Source organism: Ambystoma mexicanum, chromosome 4p, assembly GCF_040938575.1.
Source record: "Ambystoma mexicanum isolate Mex_15411 chromosome 4p, UKY_AmexF1_1, whole genome shotgun sequence".
Lineage (NCBI taxonomy): Eukaryota > Metazoa > Chordata > Amphibia > Caudata > Ambystomatidae > Ambystoma > Ambystoma mexicanum.
Genome location: NC_090927.1, coordinates 607,339,848 through 607,359,492, shown reverse-complemented (window position 1 = coordinate 607,359,492; position 19,645 = coordinate 607,339,848). Strand labels below are relative to the sequence as shown.

General features: G+C 51.6%; 1 protein-coding gene across 2 annotated transcripts in view; it reads right to left on the bottom strand.

The window, feature by feature from the left end:
• Nucleotides 1–19,645, bottom strand: part of ZNF451 (zinc finger protein 451) — a 1,463,718-nt gene that overhangs the window by 1,102,696 nt on the left and 341,377 nt on the right. For both annotated transcript variants that reach the window (XM_069606175.1, XM_069606176.1), the window contains exon 5: nt 8,750–8,897. In XM_069606175.1, the coding sequence (XP_069462276.1) occupies nt 8,750–8,897 (148 nt within the window). The remainder of the gene's footprint in view (nt 1–8,749; nt 8,898–19,645) is intronic.

Sequence of the window (19,645 nt, the reverse complement as noted above, 5' to 3'; positions counted from 1 at the left end):
ATAATGGTGCAACTTGGTGTTCGGCAGTGTCCGAGCGTGGTTTACCCTTGGATGGAGGGCGGTTCTGGGCAGAGTGCCGTGTGTCCTGCTTAAATATTGTATATACTGCCCCCGGCTACAGTACAGTGGTGTATGGTCAATCTCCGTCACAGGGGGCAATACCTTGCATCCTCCAGTGTGTCTGGCAGGAATGTAGTTTGGCACATCCCTGTATGGATATCACTGCTGCCCCCCTCACACAAGGAGGCAGGTGTGCCGCAGTGACCAGTGATTACAGTCCCAGGGGAGGAGGTCACCGCAGTCCCACAGCTGCTGTTGAAGGCACAAGGTGTTATGTCGAGATGGTGGACCCCCCCGACCGCAGCCCCGGGTCCATAACTGGATTATAATGTATCTGGAGAGGTGCACCATTCGCAGCAAATCTTACCGCCACTCACCACACATCAAAACTTCTAGCAGGCGGTGCACAGCGGCACTGGGATGCAGCATGCCTTGTAGGTCCTGATCATCCGGTCGCAGTAATGTAGAGGGGTGCAATTCCCTTTTGGTACCTGATGTTCAGGCAGGGTTCTTAATCGCAGTAGTACAACCTTGAAAATGTCGAGAGTAATTGATGTAGGAATTGAGTCACTTCAGAGTCTCACTTGTACGTGCATGGTGTTATCCGGGTCTCAGAGGGAGTCTGAACCCTCTAATTGGCTGTGCCCATGAACACTTCCCTGTGCTTGCCGCGAGTAAGCTGGTTATGACACTGGAACACAGTTTGACTTTATGCGTGTGTTTCTTTCTCCTTCACTGGCTCAGTTGAGATGCTTATGACAATAAGGCTCAATTTCCACAGCCGGGCCCCTCACGCCGCTACACTTCATGGCCGGCTATGGGCATGCTACATACTGTAGATGGGGGGCGGAGAGCCCGGGGCGGGATGTGGCCAACAGTGGTGGAGCCCGGGGAGCAGGCCGGTGGATGGCGGCACGCAGAATGAGCCCTCCACCTAAGGCCGTAGAGGGCAGCAAGGTCTAATGGGCGTAGGTGCAGCCTGACCGACGGGCACGCTGTGCAGGGAGCAGCACCACACACACTAGTGTGGTCACTAGCTGATGACGCCTGTGGGCTCTGGTACGCCAGCGAGTCTTGAAGTTGCGCTGGGAGGTTAAGGCATGGAGCAGTCGAGAGATAGCCTCTGCAACTGGGTTGTCCGCCCCAGTCTTCCATGTCTGGTCTCTGCTCCAGCAACCAACGGTTGAGTCTGCCGCACCTCCCAGGTCACTTAGTCAGTGCCGCAACGCAGCCAACGCAGAGGAGCCTTGGATGGGGGCGGGCCACCCAGCCAGGCCGCAACACGTCTCCAGGAACCAGAGGCTGCCGTGTTGTCGCAGCAAAGCCTTCGAGGGCCAAACCCGGCAGACCAGCCCCACAAAAGTTCCCCCGGCTAGGCAGCAACCTGACGCAGTCGTCTTTGCTCTAAAGCTAAGGATATATAGAGCACCGTGATGCCGGGCTGCAGAGCTTCACACAGCGGTGGCCATTTTAATTGAGTGCAAAAGGCACCCCCCCACCAAAATCATGCACTTTAATTTCACTTTCCAAAATGCCTGGAAGTTGAGCAGCGACGAACCAGACTGTCGGACTTGTCCCGTGCAGGGGGGAGTGGTACCCCTTTATTCACTTACTGACGAAGGGAGTCACCTGACAGGCAGAGACAGCCTACGTCACAACATCCCTTTCAACTATTAATAAACAAACATCGCAGCAGCAACAGCAACCAGCTGACTGGCCATAGGCATGGCACCCTGGCTTTAACTGAAGCACAGACCCAGAAACGTCCAGGTGGCTTTCTCTGCAGCCTTGGAGGATACTGTGACACTACGGGCTTCGTGTACCCCAGATCGGCACCTCCTCCATCTTCACGGACAACTTGCCCTTTGTTCTCCTCCAGTCGTGACGCAGGTGTTTCCTCAGGTTCGAGTGCCCCTTGGGGCTCTTGGTCGGGCAAGTCCATCTTCAGTTTCCTTGAAATCATCAAAACCAGCTAGTTACGGGTGAGGAACTCTCACCCTCTTTCCACCGTGACCATGGATCCTTGATTCTGGGTCACCGTCCAGGGGGCGGGACTCATGCAGCAAACAGCTTGTGCCAAGAATTCCTCATGCACAAGAGACCCATGTCCCCCAAGTCGATGGGTGCGCCCTCCAGGCATCTTCGAACCGACTATCTGGCATTGGCCCTCTCCTGGGCATCTCAGAGCCTCTCTGGATCCGTCATCACACTACACCAAAACTCATGTACCTGGATGAGGGGGTGAACCTTCTGTCCCAGAAAACCTTCAGCCATGGTAGCCTTTGTCATATGAGGCGGTATCCTATACGCCATCAGAGAGGATGTTCGGGCCTCCTCCAGGCGCTGTTCCTAGTCTGCAGAAATGTGAAAAGCCTTGAGGGTCAACAGGGTGTGATGTCCCTCTGAGCGACCCATAGATTTGTAGAAACCTTGCAAAATCTACACCCTGAAAGTGCGGGCCATTTTCTAACCTGACTGACTCTGGGATCCCGTGTTCCACAAACAATTTCTCCAAAGTACCGTGAGAATTCATCAAACACCATAAGGAAGTGCCTTGACTGGTTCACCATGCCAAAATCCAAGCTGAGGGCGCTCCAGGGCACAGTCACACTTGGTGATGCAATGGGAGGCTCTTTGGCCACAGGTCTCCCCGCTTGAAACCAGACGTATTGGCTCCAAGACTCGTCCCCTTTGTTCTCTAGGACTGGGAGCCACACCTTCTCACAGAGACATGCCTTGGTTTTGCTGGCCCATTGGTGACCCACATGGGCTTGATCGAGCACCAACCCTTACTGCTCAAGCAGGATGACCAAGTGGGTAGCCTGGAGTAGCACGCCCTCGAACCAACAGCTATCCCCTAACCTATCACAGTGCCTGTAGAAATGCCTGAGCCTCTGGTGTTGATTGGATGAGAGGAACGTCTTCCATTGGCCAGACTGTAGCTGCAGTAGCAGGCCCTGAAGGCCATCATCCTGGCGTGTGGCCTCTGCGATGTCTTCAAGGGACACTGACTTTGGCACGGCCGCCCTTGTGATCATGCATATGAACCCTTCTGCATCTTCATCCGTTTCGCGAGCACCAGTATCCAGCTGACGCAGGTGCCTGTGACAAGTAGTGGGCGGGGTTGTCAGCACCCGCCCAAAAGAGCAGAAACACTCCATATTCCTAGAGTTGATTGAGCCTGATGGAGAGGGCAGGGGGGGTTGCCGACCCTAGCATGATGCGGATCACCAGCTTGTGATCAGTGAAACCCGCCATTGGGTGTCCGTAAACGTACACGTCGAAGTGCCGGCAACCTCACAGGAACACCAGCACATCTCTCTCTATTTGTGGGTACCTGCGTTCTGTGTCGTTGAGGGCTTTGCTTGCATAAGCCACCGGGCAGCCTATCTCCCAGGCGGTCCACCTGCAGAAGCACTGTTCCAAGCCTTACTGGGCTGGCGTCCTCCACCAGTGCGGTGGCATGCGACGGGTTAAAATAGGCCATTGACTTCTAGACTAGAGCCACGTTGGCAGCGACGCACGCATCTTCTTCCGCCTGACCCCACCGCCAATCCTGGCATTTCTTTGTGAGACTCATCTGCTCCATCAGAGTAGCTAGGTTGAAGATAAAGCGACCACAGTAGTTGGACATCCCTAAGAAAATCCTAATCTACGACTGGGATACTGGGGCCCATGCTTCCTTGATGTCTCTGACTTTCTCGGGATCTAGCGAGAGACCATCCTCATGGAAAACAAAACCGAAGAAATCAGTACCGGCCTGCAGAAAGTGACACTTACTCCGGCTGAGTGTCAGGCCATGATATGCTACCCTTTAGAGCACCACTGTCAACTGCTTCATGTGTTCCTTCTGGGAGGAAGCAAAGAGGAGTACATAGTCACTCACATTCAGGAGCCCATGGAGACCAGCCAACGCACCTCCGATTGCTGAGGCGCTTGTAGTGTCCGGCGTGTATCAAAAACATTGTGATGGGCATTGAGTCCACGTAGAGCAGTACTTGGCAATACCCAGATTTTAGATCAATGGTCGAGAACACCTTGGCGCCTTGCAGATCTGCCAGCATTTCATGGAGGGTGGCGTTCCCTCTTAATGGCCCTGATGGGGAGCCTCATGCCCACACAGATGCGTACCTTTGGTTGGCAAGCCACCAAAGGTAGGTGGATAGGTGACACCTACGGTGCGGGGCCATCAACCCTCTCAATTATATTTGTCTGCTCCAACCCCAAGAGCTCTTCCTCCAACTTCTTGCGCAGGTGGAATGGGATCATTCAGTGGCAGAGCGCCACCGGCAATACTGACATTTCCACATGCAGCCTTACCTCCTGCCCTTTGAGGCAGCCCACACAGAGTGTCTGAAACTCCTCCACCAAGTCATCAATATCCAACTGATCTACCTGGAATGCAAAATGCCATCGAGCAGTTGTGCAGTGTCTCCTTACCCACCGGCATCACATGTCTGGGACGGACGCCTGGTCATGCAGCACACGCACGTCCTTCCAGAGGTAGTAGAGTCAATCTTCCATACGTGAAAATGCAGATCTGCAGCAAAATCAGCTTTGGAAGACTCCACTTGCACAACTGCACTGCTGGTATAACATTCACTGACGCTCCTGTGTCAATGAGGACAGGGATGATGTGGACCTGATGGATACTGACCAGCGAGGCTTCCGCCGGGATCGGTTCGCCCCCAGGCAGAATGCAGAGACTAAAAATGCTTCTTCAATGTCGGATGCCCCCTCCAACCGAAATAGCACTGACCATCTTCTACCGCCACCACTCTTCGTTGGCAGGGACACAGCAGGGGTGGTCGAATGAGCTGCACAACCGGGGCCAGAGGGCACAGCACAGCCTAGCAAAATATTTTCCACATCGGTCACAGGTTTGGCCAGCAGCTGGGCACATCTGGTCATGAGGTTTTCAACCTCCACAGAATTCACAGGATTTTCGCTCCCCTTCTGGATTCTTGGGCATCCTCTGCTTCGCCCTTTGGTTGTTCCCGTTTCCCGGCCTCATTGGCTCCTAGACACGACCGCATGAGCAGTTTCCATGTGCCCCGACTTGAACATCTCCTCCATCTGGACAGCCGTAGAAGTCGCTGGCTCAGTTCGAGGATCTGCTGCAAAGGAATGTCCAGTTCCCTCAGGATTTGTCACCACAGCACAGAGGGCGTGCATTGTTGGATGATCTGTACCCGGATCATAATTAAACCTTCAGGACACTGCCAAGTGCTGAAGTGGTCCATGCTAGGAGTCCAGTGATTCACACGGATCTTGATGCACCTGCCGTAACTGAAACCTCTCATAGTCCCCATTTACCATGGTGTGCAAGTATGTGTGCAGGGCGCCCTTAGATGCCTCATAAGAGTTCTCTTGGTTGCAGAGTCTAGATAATGTGGTGCACCTCACTCCTGGTGTAGAACAGCAGCATTGCCCTCATGGCACTATCCTCTGCCTCCTTTGTCGTTGCAAACAACATCTCCAGCCGAACATCAACATCGCCAACGTGGCTGTGGAGGGGAAATCGGAGGGTAGTGGTGTGGGGGGGATGCTTTACTATGAGCACCCGAGATATCAAAGTCAACCATGGCATTTCCTGCAAAGCCTTTATGGTGTCTTCCAAAAGGCATGCAGACGGCTACTGCTCCAGCGGGGCATAGACCAGTTCCTGGAGGACGACATACGACATGTCATCTTCCCCTCAGCCCGATCCATTCCTGTTCTTTGAAGTGTGAGCACCATTAACAGGGCCACTAGCTGGTACCCCCCACCACCAAGCAGGAGACAGGGCCGCCTTCTGACACTTCCCAGAACCTCACTTTCAGATTGTCCAGAGTTAAATGAAAATTTGGTGTAAGCGGGTTTGGCAGTATTAGGCCGCTGTGGCACAAGCACCCAGTTCAGGGCCGCCAGCCAGCACCATCTCCACTCACTGTGGATGTCCTACATGGCAGCACCTACTTGCAGCATGGTGGGCAGTCGAGTAGATGTCGAGGCCCTTGGACCAAAACAGACGCGGCCCGCCAGCCTTAATTGCTGATCCAGCACCTGAAACATAGGACCGCTTCCTGCGGCGGTCCTGTTGAGCACCAGCTCCGCCAGCGGGGAGCAACCTGCTCACCTTGACCGCAGGCAAGCTCCTTTGGCAGCGCGGACACACCACGGCAGTGCCAAACAGAGACACACAGCACTCGGCTCTCGAATAGATGCGAGAGTCCTGTTGGTGGGGGTCACCGCCACCCACCATGTCACCAGCGTTAGGGGGTCTCTGGGCCTGGCGAATCTCTGAAATGACACAGACACCAGGCTTCACGTTGTTTTATTCAGTATCTCACCAGACAGACATATCCTATGTCACAACACCGCCCAGAGCCCCTCAAATCCGAGGGTCTGCCCCGATTGCAGAGAACCAAGTGCTCCACCAACCGACTCACACAGATGTACCTGGTGTACATTGCTGATTTACGTTAAGGCCACTTTGCATTTTGTCAGGTCATTCACCTCTCTTTCAAAGGGGTGTTGCATTCACAAACCTCTGCAATATGCACCCTGTACTTCCAGTTGGTGTGCCATGGAACTTGACAACCAAGGTCTTGAAGACAATGCCGAAATCCACATGGCACGACTCCTCAACTTCACACCAGTGGATAGCAGCGCATCCCAGAAGCTTGTTAGTGCAAAGTGAGCACTGCTGCTATGCCTGCTGCAATATTTGATCCAGGCCATAACCGCCTATGGTGTCTTGCCTAGGTAAAGCAGTCACGCCTGCTCCAGAGTCGGGCACTGTCCCACGGGGCCGCAATCCTCCAAAGCTTCCGGCCCCCTGTCTCTTGAATGGGGCCAGGAGGATAGCTTTGTCTGCCTCCGAGCTCTGATTATGCAGCTATCATGTTGGCTGATCAGCAGCGCCCAACACCTGCATTAATTCAACAGAGCCATGGGTGACAGAACATGATTGCTTTGGGACAGAAGACTGGCAGGGCAGGGACAACTGGGAAACATTCAATGCGCATGCATTCACCTCACTTTCCATGAGACCTTTTGAACCCTCTGCATGCTCCCATTTCTTCAAAGTCCATCATGCTGCCAGAGTAGTAGAGAAGAGTACTGTTGGCATTGTGGCGCTACTATGCACAAGGGGAGAGTCTGGTCTGTGAATGCTTGCTGGCAGGGCTTGAAAGCAGGATAGAACACTGGCCAAGGAAGCACCCACAGACAAACCCAAAGCCTCCAGCTTAGTCATTACCCTTTCCGATACAGACTGCCTAGAAATCTCCTAAGAAAGGAGTGGGTCCAGAAGTGGATGAAAACCAAAAGAAGCCCTGGAAATAATGTTCAGAGTGCCCCATATTACATATTGCAAATGTGCCCCTTTCTCCTATTGGAACATTTGGAAATGTCACACAAAAGAGGCCCAGAGTGCAGAGGACTAGTGGGAAATCTTCAGAGTTCCATATAGGCCAGTCCACGCCCGCGTGAGACCACAGCCTGGTGATCCACCACTTTTGCTTTTATTTGTTGTAGTCCAGCACAGAGCAAAATCTGGCCTGTTATACAAGTCATTGGCTTTCTATAAGCAGTGTTTTTATATTTAGGTCACACAGAACGCTACCATACTTCTGTAGCACCCTCAGAAAATGCCTGACAGAGGGTTTAAGCTATCCCGGGACCTCAGAGGCAGAGGCAGAAGGGTACGACCCCTTAAACTGAGGCTGAGAAAGCCCAAGGAAGAAAATACGATGCTGGTGGACTGTGCAAGGGAGGCAGATCTATTCTGGTGGTCCACACACCTTGTGTGCAGGTGCGTGGCATCCTGATCCATAAAGTCTGATGCCACCAGAGACCTGTTCCACAACCAAAGGGGTGCAGAGGAAATGGGCATGGAGTGGACGCCACTGCCAGTAGGTGGGGATGTGGGCAGGGACAAACCAAGACCACATGCACAACCCCAACCCAGCATAAAACATCTCTTTTGCAAGTCCCGGCTTCCTTGTTTATCAAAGGAAAAAGGACTAAACCTTTGCAAGCAGAATCCTGTAAGGTGAAAGAGAATAAACTAGAAAATAGGAAATCATGCTGGGGAAAGGGGACTTGCTATAATCAATGGGTTGGCAATAGCAGCAAAGAAATGTGCATCACAATGAGAACATGTTCTTAATATATTGGGCTCAAAACTAAACAAATGCACAGAATTAAAGACTTGTAATAACAATAGCTAAACCGTGCAAGATGATTAGGTATGTTAGATTCCGACTAGGGGCACCCACCCCGAGCACCCACAGTAACACCTATCTCCAAAAAACTAACCAAGACGAAGCAAATTAGCCCTTTGAGCTCAGACTTTTGAGTACAAGGTGTTTCCCAACGGTGGTACTTTCTTCTTTAGCAGCAAAACAGACTTTATAAAATACTATAATTTTCAATTCCTCTATTGGGTTAGGAAGGAAAACAAGTAGTAGCACTGATAATTTCATATTAGGTAGACAAATCATACGTGATCAGACCTGGTTTCTTCGCACCATCAACCACCCCTCTCGCCTATTTCCTAATCCCTATGTTACCATCCCTTCCTCCAACAGTGCTTTGAAGCAGCCTGAAGTCTGTGTTAAGAACTATTCAAGAAACATACAAGCATACATAGGTACAAAGGCAGGCCTCTTGTCAAAGAGTACAGTTTTGCATCAATGCTTACCTTTTCAAATGACCCAGTAGAAGGTGTCCATTGTCAAACTTCCTGTTGCAGTTTATGACGGGACAAGTGATCGGACGATTATTCATGGAAGTTTGCGGACCTGTAGGTAACGGTCTACGACTTGAATTAACTGATCCAGGCTTCACACCTTAATTTAAACAAACCTTTTAGTCAGCACATTTTAGGTTGTAATATTGTAGTCACATATTGGAGTCTGTAGCCATATAACCTAACTAAACAGGCCAATGGCTCATCCACCAAAAATGCACTGATGACTCTAAAATGCTTAATACACAATGTAAGCAAAAGTCTCAGCCACTGTTAAGGTGACAAGGAGCAAATGTAGCAATTTTACTTCATGCATGACAAAGCAGGTTTTTCTTGATAAATATGTAAGATGTATATATACATTTATATGCAATTAGCACGGCGGGGGTGTAGCTTCGGCCTCCCAGCCAATCAGGAGGCTCAGAACAGGGGCTTTACCACATTGTAAAGCCCCCACTCTGAACCTCCTCAGTGCTAGAGGCTGCCATCTTCCCCCCACTGGCTAACAAGTGCTCCCCTGAGCCCCACGTCCCCATCCCACACTCCCCTGGTCCACATGTTTAGCGACCCCCTGACTCAGCACCACCTACCTGCTGCTGCTGTCTCTCTCTCCTGCAACAGTAGTGGTTCAGGCGCGTCCCAAAAGCACGACTAGCCGCCATGGAATGCGAGAAGGGAACTACAGGTAGTTCCTTCTCCCTTTGTAGTTTTTTTAAAGCCGAGAAACGGCTAACGCATACCTCAACTTAATTTTTTTTATTTTTTTTAAAAACACTATTAGTATCCAGGTACAATGTGCTGGGGTACTAATAGCAATGAACAAGTTACTTTCTTACCTGGTAACGTTCTTTCGATGGGATGGTCCGACGACGTATTCCATATCTATGACATGTAATCACCACATCTGTGCTGCTTCGGAAACTTTTTTCGGCGTCTGCGTCCTGCGTCGATGACGTCGATGCGCCGTCGTCGAGGGCCTCCTCCGACGTCCGACGTCATCCGATGTGATAAGTAGGACGCACGACGCCCGTAGCCTCAGTTGTAGTTTTTTCCCCCAGAACGTGTGACACTAGTCAACTGCCAGTCAGACACAAAGCCTTGCGGAACGTAAGCTGCAATCGCAAAAGAAATTCTGCAGCGGGGAAGGCAGGGCGGGAGCGATATGGAATATGTCGTCGGACCATCCCATCGAAAGAACGTTACCAGGTAAGAAAGTAACTTGTTCTTCGAGGGGATTGGGTCCTCCGACGTATTCCATATCTATGACAGACTCCCAAAGCAGTATCAGAGCAAGGAGGAGGGAAAGAATTTAGAATCAAAATTTAGAATAGCCAATCAAATAGCAGAGCAAAGGACCGCCTTGCCAAAGGCCAGATCCTGTGCTCGGATGGAATCGAGGGAATAGTGACGTACAAATGTATGTACTGAAGCCCAGGTGGCTGCATCACAGATGTTGCGAATAGGAACACCCCTCTGCAGGGCAGTAGACGCAGCCATACCCCTGGTAGAATGGGCCCGCAAGCCAGCCGGTGGGTCTTTACCCGACAAGCGGTAGCACTCCGAGATGGCCAAAATAATCCAGCGAGACAAAGTCTGTTTCGTCACAGCTTGCCCCAAACGCTTTCCAACGTAACCAATAAAGAGTTGATCGTCCACTCTGACCCGGGACATGCGTGAAACATAAAAGCTTAAAGCTCTCCTAGGATCAAGCCTATGGAGCCTCTGCTCTTCCTTACCAGGATGCGGAGGAGGATAGAATGCCGGAAGAACAACCTTCTGGGCCAAATGAAATTCCGTCACTACCTTCGGAAGAAAAGAAGGACGAACTCCAAGGACAACCCTGTCCTTGTGAAAAACAGTGAAGGGTGGCTTAACTGAAAGTGCCTGTAACTCACTCACTCTGCGAGCGGAAGTAACCGCAAATAAAAACACAGGTTTCAGAGTTAACAGCCTCAAAGGGCAAGAATGTAAAGACTCAAACGGAGCACCCATAAGAAACTTAAGAACAAGGTTTAAATCCCAACCGGGCACCAGGAAAGGTGACGGAGGGAACACATTAGTTAGCCCTTTCAGAAACTGTGAAATTAAAGGGATTTTAAAGTAAGAACACTCTTCAGACGAGCGCTTAAAGATGGACAGCGCCGCCAGGTAACCTTTAATGGTACCCACTTGCAAGCCCCTGTGGGCCAAAGAAAGTAAAAAGGACAGAACCATGGGGATCTCACATGCAAAAGGATCCACATTCTGAACTCTGCACCAGTCGCAGAACTTACGGCAACGGTACAGAGACTTTGTTGCTGGCTTTCAGGCCGAAAGCAACACCTCCATCACGTCTTCAGGGAGGTCCCAATCCCTATACCTCAACCTTTCAGAAGCCAAGCGTGAAGGTTGAGGGATCTGACCTCTGGATGGAGAACCTGACCCCCCTCACGTGAGAGCAGATCGTGTCGGTAGGGAAGATGACGCGGAGGGCAGATGGACAAGTCGAGAAGGTCCGGGTACCACGTCCTCCGAGCCCACGCCGGAGCAACGAGGATCATCCGGGAACCGAACTTCCGTAACCTCCGCAGCACTTGCGGGATGACGGGGACTGGAGGAAACGCGTACAGCAGCGGGAATGACCACTCCACCACAAACGCGTCTCCTAAGGCTCCTTTTGGAGGAAATTCCCGCAAGCAAAACCTTTCGCACTTCCGTTTGACACAGGAGGCGAAGAGATCCACTTGAGGGGTCCCCCAAAGGGCCAAGATCTCCAGGAGAATCTCCTGAGCCAACTCCCACTCGTGAGAGATCGTGCTCTGCCTGCTCAGAGCGTCCGCCGTCATGTTTTCGTCTCCGGCCAGATGAACTGCCGAGATCGAAATTTCCTGCTGGATGGCCCAGAACTCGAGCTGCATCGCCTCCCTGCACAGAGGAAGTGACCCTGCCCCCCCCCCTTTTTGTTGAGGTAGTGCATGGCCACTGTGTTGTCCGTCAGGATCAGGACACTCTTTCCTCACACAGTCGGCAGAAAAGCCTTCAGGGCCAGCCTGACGGCCCTCAGCTCCAACAGATTGATATGGAGTCTGGACTCCGACGGAGACCAACGACCGCTGACTGTCAGCCCGTTGGCATGAGCTCCCCAACCCGTGAGGGATGCATCCGTCACAATCGTCACCTCCAGCCAGGGAAGCCAAAATGGAGCCCCCTTCATCAAGTTGCCTTCGACGGCCCACCACAGAAGGTCCCGGGCGACCGAGGGCGGCACCTGAACCGGGTCCGACATCCTGCCGGAGGACTGCGACCATTGCGTCTTGAGCCCCCACTGCAAAGATCTCATCCGCAGGCGAGCCTCTGGCACCAGAAGAATGCAGGATGCCATGAGGCCGAGCAACCTCAAGAACTCGAACGCTGGGAGCGTCTGGGCATGCTGAAACTTGTGCACCATCTGCTGAATGTGAAGAGCCCTCACCTGGGGAGGAAAACACTGCCCCAGGGAAGTGTCGAGCACTGCTCCGATGTACTGGAGCCGCTGTGTTGGCGTCAAATGGGACTTCTTTAAATTGAGGGAGAAGCCCAGCCTGTGAAGGGAGTGGCAGGTGACGGACAGATGATCCAGGACTTGCTTGGGAGAGCTCCCCCTGATCAACCAATCGTCCAGGTAGGGGTAGACGTGAATCCCCCCCTTGCCTGAGATGCGCTGCCACCACCACCATGAGCTTGGTGAAAACCCTCGGGGTCTCAATCCCCCGTCTTTCTTCGAAATCAAAAAATAAGGGGAATACCATCCCTTGTTCCTCTCCGCTACAGGCACCAGTTCTATGGCGCCTTTCTCCAGCAGGACTTGAATTTCCTGCGTAAGGAGCGGATCCGGACTCTGCAAAGAGAGGTTCCCCGGTGGATTGTCGCGAGGCCTGTGCCGAAAGGGAAGACAGTAGCCGTGGGTTATGATCTCCAGAACCCACACATCTGAAGTAATGGCTTGCCACTCTACAAGTTGCTACGCCAGCCTTCCCCCAACCGGCGAACCATGGGACATGGCCTCATGACTGAATGGGAGCGGCTGCGGCGTTACCTGAGGGCAAAGAGGCAACTGCCCGAGCGGCCTTGGCACCACGGGTACCCTGTCGTCCACCTCTGGTACCCCTGCGTTGGCCTCTGTGACTGCCAGCTCCTCTCGCTTTACTGAAGGACGAGTAATAGCGAAAGGAACCATCCCTCCACTGCTGTCCCCTAGGACGAAAAGGCGGAGGCTGGCGAACTGCAGCGCCCAACGACTTCGCTGCAGCTTTCGAGGTCTGCAACCTCTCAAGGCTCTCGTCAGCCTTGCTGCCAAAAAGGTGTTCACCGTCAAAGGGCATGTTGAGGAGCCGAGACTGCACATCAGGAGCAAACCCCGACTTCCGCAACCACACAAACCTGCGTATCACGGTGCTCGCCGCCATGGACCTACTGACGCATTCAGCTAAGTCCAAACCCGACTGAACGGACTCACACATGGCATCCTTACCATCCTGGACCATAGCAAGGAAACCATCCCGTTTGTCCCCTTCGGGAATATGTTCAGCCGCTAACGCAACACAGTTCCACAGTGTGTGTGTGTGAAACGAGACAAGGCACAAATGGAGTTGGCCACCTGAAGCGCCATACCACCAGAAGAAAACACTTTCTTCGCCCAGACATCAAAACGTTTGTCGTCCCTATCAGGAGGGATGGTAGGGTATGACGCCTGCTTTGCCGGGGCCGTGGCCGCCTGCACCACCAAACTCTCCGGAGTGGGGTGCCTGGTCAAGTAGCAGGGGTCGCTACTGGCTGGACGGTATTTTCGCGACAAGGATCTGCCTACTGCCGGGAGACTCTCCGGAGCAGTCCAAGCCCCCGCCACCCTCTGTAAAGCCATATGGAACGGCAGTACCGGATCAGTTGGGGGACCAACATCAAGGATGTCCGTCAGATCATCCTGCACAAACTCCCCTGGGGGAGCAGACCATCACAAGTACTCAGAAACCCTAGCCATAAGGCGCCGGTACGAGGAATCGGCATGAGAGCCAGGCTCAGGCCTACAAAACTCCACCTCCGGAGAGGTGTCCAGTCCACTGGCATCATGCAGTGACTGTCTCAAATCGTCAAACTGACTATGGCCCGAGACAATTTCATCTGGAACCTGACTAGGAACCAGGCCATCCGAATCCTCATCCGCCTCTGAAATATAGTCCAGGTGGCGAAAAGAAGGCACCCGAGAGTGCTTGCTCTTAACCAGAGCCTTCCTAGGGGGTTCTCCCGTGCCACGGGGTACCTCCGACACGAAAGGCGTCGATGGCGTCGAGCGAATCGGCGCCGAGAGAACCGGCATCGGCGCCGAGAGGATCGGCGTCGACGTCAGATGCAGCGCCTCCAGCATCGGCGGCGTCGACACAGCCCTCGAGGCCGGAGCCCCGAGCGTGTCCCTCGACGACCTGAGCGTCGACGGCTTCGACGACTTCGCTCGGAGCCGGAGCCTCGAGAAAGCCTGTCGACGCCCTCGACGCCTCAGACGTCGATGTCTTCCTCGAAGACCTCACAGGTGCACACGGTCTCGAACGCGTCGAGGACCGGGACCTGGAACGGGTACGGCGAGAACGAGTCTCCTTGTCCGAACGGGACCTCTCCCGTGACTCGTGCCGACCACTCTTGCGAGCGGTGTCTCTCGACCGACCCCACTCGGGGGCGCGGACGGCTTAGTACCCTGCGACTCAAGAATCGCCAGAATTTTCTTCCCGAAGGAAGCCCATTCCTCCGGCGTCGCACGGCTGGTGGGGTAAGCGACGTGCCGGGCAGAGTCCTCCGAAGAGGACCTGGAAGACGACCGGTGTCGGCGCTTCCGAGAATGCCTCGAAGAGGCGGAGGAGTGGCGAGACCGACTCCTAGAAGGAGACCCACGAGACTTCCGACGATGACGCGGAGAGTCACCCCTCGAATCATCCGTCGAAAGCCCCGCAGACTTCGACTTCCTGGGCTTGAACACCCGTCCTACCGACAACAACTTCTTACGTTCGCGTCATCCGTGTCGTGGGCCTCCCCGAGGCACCAGAGGCAGGCGTCGTGCGAGTCCGTCACCGACATCTTGGACCCACACTCCCCGCACTTCTTGAAACCCGGACGCGGGGTCGAAGACTAAGTAGAAGACATCTTCACACGAAGGAATCCAACAAAACGAACAGGTTCGAAGAACCGAGAAGAACAGAACTCTAAAGAGTCGAGGCGTGAACCGAGAATCACGAAGCAACACGTTCGCGGAAAAAACAGAACTGAGGCTACGGGCGTCGTGCGTCCTACTTATCACATCGGATGACGTCGGACGTGGCCCTCGACGACAGCGCATCGACGTCATCGACGCAGGAAAAAGTTTCCGAAGCAGCACAGCTGTGGTGATTACATGTCATAGATATGGAATACGTCGGAGGACCCAATCCCCTCGAAATTATGCTTGCAGGGGGGGCATTACCAGGGCAGGTACTACCCCCGCCCCGTGCGTGGGTAATTTTGCTGAAGTAACATACCAGCATACGCAGGATGAGTCAGTGATGGGAGTGAATAGAATCTTGGGAGACGGGGGGGGGGGGGGGGGGAGGACGCGGAAAAAGGAATCCCACGGTTTTCCCCATTATACATTGCTAAACAAAACAACATGAAACTGGAACTTAGAATTAAAGCAGACCCTGGATATATTACAAACGGATCCTGCTGTCAGCTGCGACGAATCGAGGTAGTTGGTCCCTTCTCCTCATTCTAGGGAGGTAAGACCACTCCGCAACACCCTGTCTAGGGGTCGAGGCAAGTGGGACCGCACTGGGGACAAGGATTCCCATTCCCGTGAGGAACTCCCTGATGGCCTCCGTGTGATGGCCTATATGGAAATATCTATTACACCAAAGCACGATAAGTTTCATGAATGGAATGGAGATAAATTGAACTTATACCGTTACCAACAAGAAAATTAAACTGTCCTTTTAAAATCAGTCTCCAATGGACCATGTCGAGTTTGTTGAGAGATGACACGGCAGAGAGAAGGCAAGAGAGAGTGGAAGACAGAGACACAGGGGAGGAAATTAAGCAGACCCTTTTAGAGCATGTGGGACAGATGGAAGAGTTTTATCGATAAAAAAATCTGAGAAATCCATCTTCTGCCTAATGAAAGGCCATTAGAATGAGCTGGGCAGGTACAGAACACACTTACCTCAATGAAAAAAAGCCCTACCCAAGGTCCCTGAAACGCTCACCTTAGAGCAGTTTATTAATGCTCTCCTTCAATCTTTGCAAAGAGGCATTTTGCAGCAACATAAACCCTCACTTGGGGCAGCTATTCAGGTAGCCCAAACACATTCAGAAGCAGCTAAATATCCAAAACAAATAGGGAAACCGATAGCGGTAAAAAGAGATGAAATTCGGCCCAAAGTTCGTGTCAACAGAAAAATGACCCACACCCCTGAAAAATTCTAAGTAAAGAGGAAACTCATTAAAGTCCTCTAGTGCCACTAACTAAATCTCACGTGCCATCTTTGGAATAGATTGAATGAAAACGTCCTTCCCTGGACCCCCTTTATGTTTCTCCGGTGGAGAAAAAAGACACAAAGCTAGAGTTTGTCCCCAGAATACTCCAGAAGAGCCTATGGAGATAGGATGGCTAACTGCACAGTCATGGGATGGCGAATTGCACAGTCATGGGATGGCTAATTGCACAGTCATGCGAAGGAGACAAAGAAACAGAGATAGAACCTGATAATTCAGAAATATACTACTGCAGATCACAACCTTTTCAGACCCATGAAAAGATGCAAATAAACAGGGTATGGGCTAATGCACATAGATTCCGGAAGCCAGCAAACTGCAGTCAGTCGACGACCTATATCCAGAAGCTATACAAGATAGACAACACGTAAAACCTGTTTACATGGGGATGCAGATGCCTATCCTAAAGTACTTTTATCCCAGAGAGTTAGAAACCAACCCACAACTATGAAACCAACCTTTGAAGACACAAAAACCATGTACTCTCCTTCGCGATCTTATGAACCCTCCATCGAACTCTGACACACCCATATTGAACTGGAAAGAGGTCAAAATCACCAGATCCAAAGATAACAAAACCCCATGCTCGAACAACAGGAAGACAAAGTTATCTTCTGAAAGGGGAAGGCACACATAGGTGACGGGTATGTGATGAATCGAGGGAATGTGTCCCTTCTGCCTATGGGGGAGCCCTCCATGAGGCTAGGGAGGTAATCCCGCTCCGCAACATCCTCCCTAGGGGTTAACAAGGGGGACATCACCAGCAGAGACTCCCTCATGTTCCCGTGAGGAACTCCATGATGCCCGCAATGCGATAGCCTATATGGAAAAATCTAATACACCAATTCACTATGTGTTTCATGACTGGAATGAAGATAAAGTGAACGTATACCATTGCCAACAAGAAAATGAAATAGTCCCTTTAAGTCAGAGTCTCCAATGGACTCCGCCGAGTTTCGTTGAAAAGGGATGACACGCCAGAGAGAAGGCATAGACAGACCAGGGAAGCCCCCTGTGCATAGAAAACCTGAAGGAGGCAGAGCGGACACACACCACGGAGTCCCGCAAAGTTCAGGACGGCGCAGAGTGGGAGCAGGAAACATTTCATACCCAGCTGGTACAAGGCGTAACCATGGAGGAATCGTGGTGGGCAGTCTGTCCTCTCAACAACGCCAACACCACGAGAGGTAGAAAGCACCTCGAGAATCGATTAGCCATAGCGGTATCGAAAAGCTGAGGAGACCGGAACACGTACGGAGCAGACGTCACCGAAAGGGATTCGAGATCCGGCGACATTCTCCTAGAACACAGAAGGTAATGGGGAGAAAGGGAATACCGGGAAGCCGAAAGGGAATCATTATAGCCTCAGAGAAGCTCGTCCCAGTATCCATGTCAAACTGTGTTAATGTGATGAAAAGTGCAGAAATCACATAGTGAGAGGAGTAGAATTGGAATATTACTACCCTGGGAAAAGGGGAATTCACCCAATCGCGAAGAAACAAATAGTGGAACATAACAGAGGCACTTGTGTAGTAAAGTACTGAGGTGTCCCTAGGATAAATCTTTTATAAGAACATTTTGAGCCTTCTAGGAAAAGAGACCTGCAAGAGCAAGAAAAAAACGCATTCAAGAGAGCAAGATTACTAATTCCATAAGGTAATTACACAAGTTAATACAGAAGATAAGAAATGATTTAGGTATTGCATATTGATCAGAACTTTAAGAGAATCACAGTGCAAACGCACAGCCACCAGGAGAAGGGAGCCATTCTCCTGGCCTTAGTTGATTAAAATAGTGTTATGGTCAGTTAGGTTAGTTTTGGACAGCAGACGAATTCTTTTGGACATTGATTTATGACTGACGAGCATCTAAATTAGCAATCTAGGTAGGCAACACCAAATAGTGATAGGGAAGTCTTAGTTACTTACCTGTAACTGTATTTCTCCAGCATTGGTATCTTTCATAGATTCACATGCTTGAATATTCCCCGTCGTCAGACTGGGAATCCTCGGTGATAAAAATTATTCTTTTTTATTTTAATATACACATTGCTAATAGCAATGCATGTACATAGCCCATTACGGCCTATGGGCCATTCTATTGTGTAGTCCCTCCACCTCACTTTGGTCCTTTATGACCCCAACCAATGAGGTGGCAAGGCTTAAGCTCTGCCCCAGGTAGCCATCTTCAGATTTTGAACCGCAGGAATTACAGTATGATGGGTGCTGAGCGTAGGAGCAGCCTCTTAGGGGAGGCGGGATGGTGCATGTGAATCTATGAAAGATACCAATGCTGGAGAAATACAGTTACAGGTAAGTAACTAAGACTTCTCCAGCATTGGATCTTTCATAGATTCAGATGCTTGAACAGAATACCAAGCAGTTAAAAACATGCCACCATCAATATACATATATGCATAAATACAGAAAAAACATATTTCTGATCAAACCTTTACCATGCTGCAACACAACGGTTACATACTCAGGGAAAGGTGGGAAAGGGAGGCTGGTCCTACCTTATGCAAAGAGGTGGCGGAGCACTGCCTGTCCAACTGCAGTTTCTTTGTTGGTATCTTCAGCAAGGCAACAGTGTTTAGCGAACGTGTGCAGAGTGCTCCACGTGGCGGCTCTGCAAATGTCCTTCAAGGCCACCCCTGCATGGAACGCTGTGGACACCGCTCTCCCTCTGGTGGAGTGCGCTGAGGGCGGTTTGGGAAGGGGGGGGGGTCGCCTTTCGTGAGATGGCTGTGGGTGATGCAAGAAGAGACCCAGTGCACCAGACATTGTTTGGAAATATGCTGGCCCTTTGTATGGCCAGAGAAGGCGATGAACAGTCTATTTGAAGAACGGAACTCTAGTCCTTTGCAAATAAAACTTTAAAACTCTTGCCATGTCCAGAGAATGCAATGTTCGTTCTGCTTCCGAAGAATGATTCTGGTAGAAAGTTGGTAAGACAATGCGTTCCGTGACCGTCATTTCCTATACTACTTTCGGGAGTAACTTAGGATGTGGTCTCAAAATGACACGGTCCTTATGGAACACGGTGAAGGGAGGTTCAGATGACAAGGCTTGTAACTCGCTGATCCTCCTGGCCTAAGTAATGGCCTTCAAGAAAGCCGTTTTCCATGACAAGAATTTGTCGCACCTGTGAATGGGCTCGTAAGGAGGCTCCATGAGGGCTGTTAGCACAGGGTTCAAGCTCCAGGTTGGAACCAGCGTGGGCGGGTATGTACGCAAAAGTCCTTTCAGGAAGACCTTAACGGCTGTAAGGGAGAGTAATGACTGCGTCTCCGGGCCGTCGTGGTCGTGTATGCCGCAATGG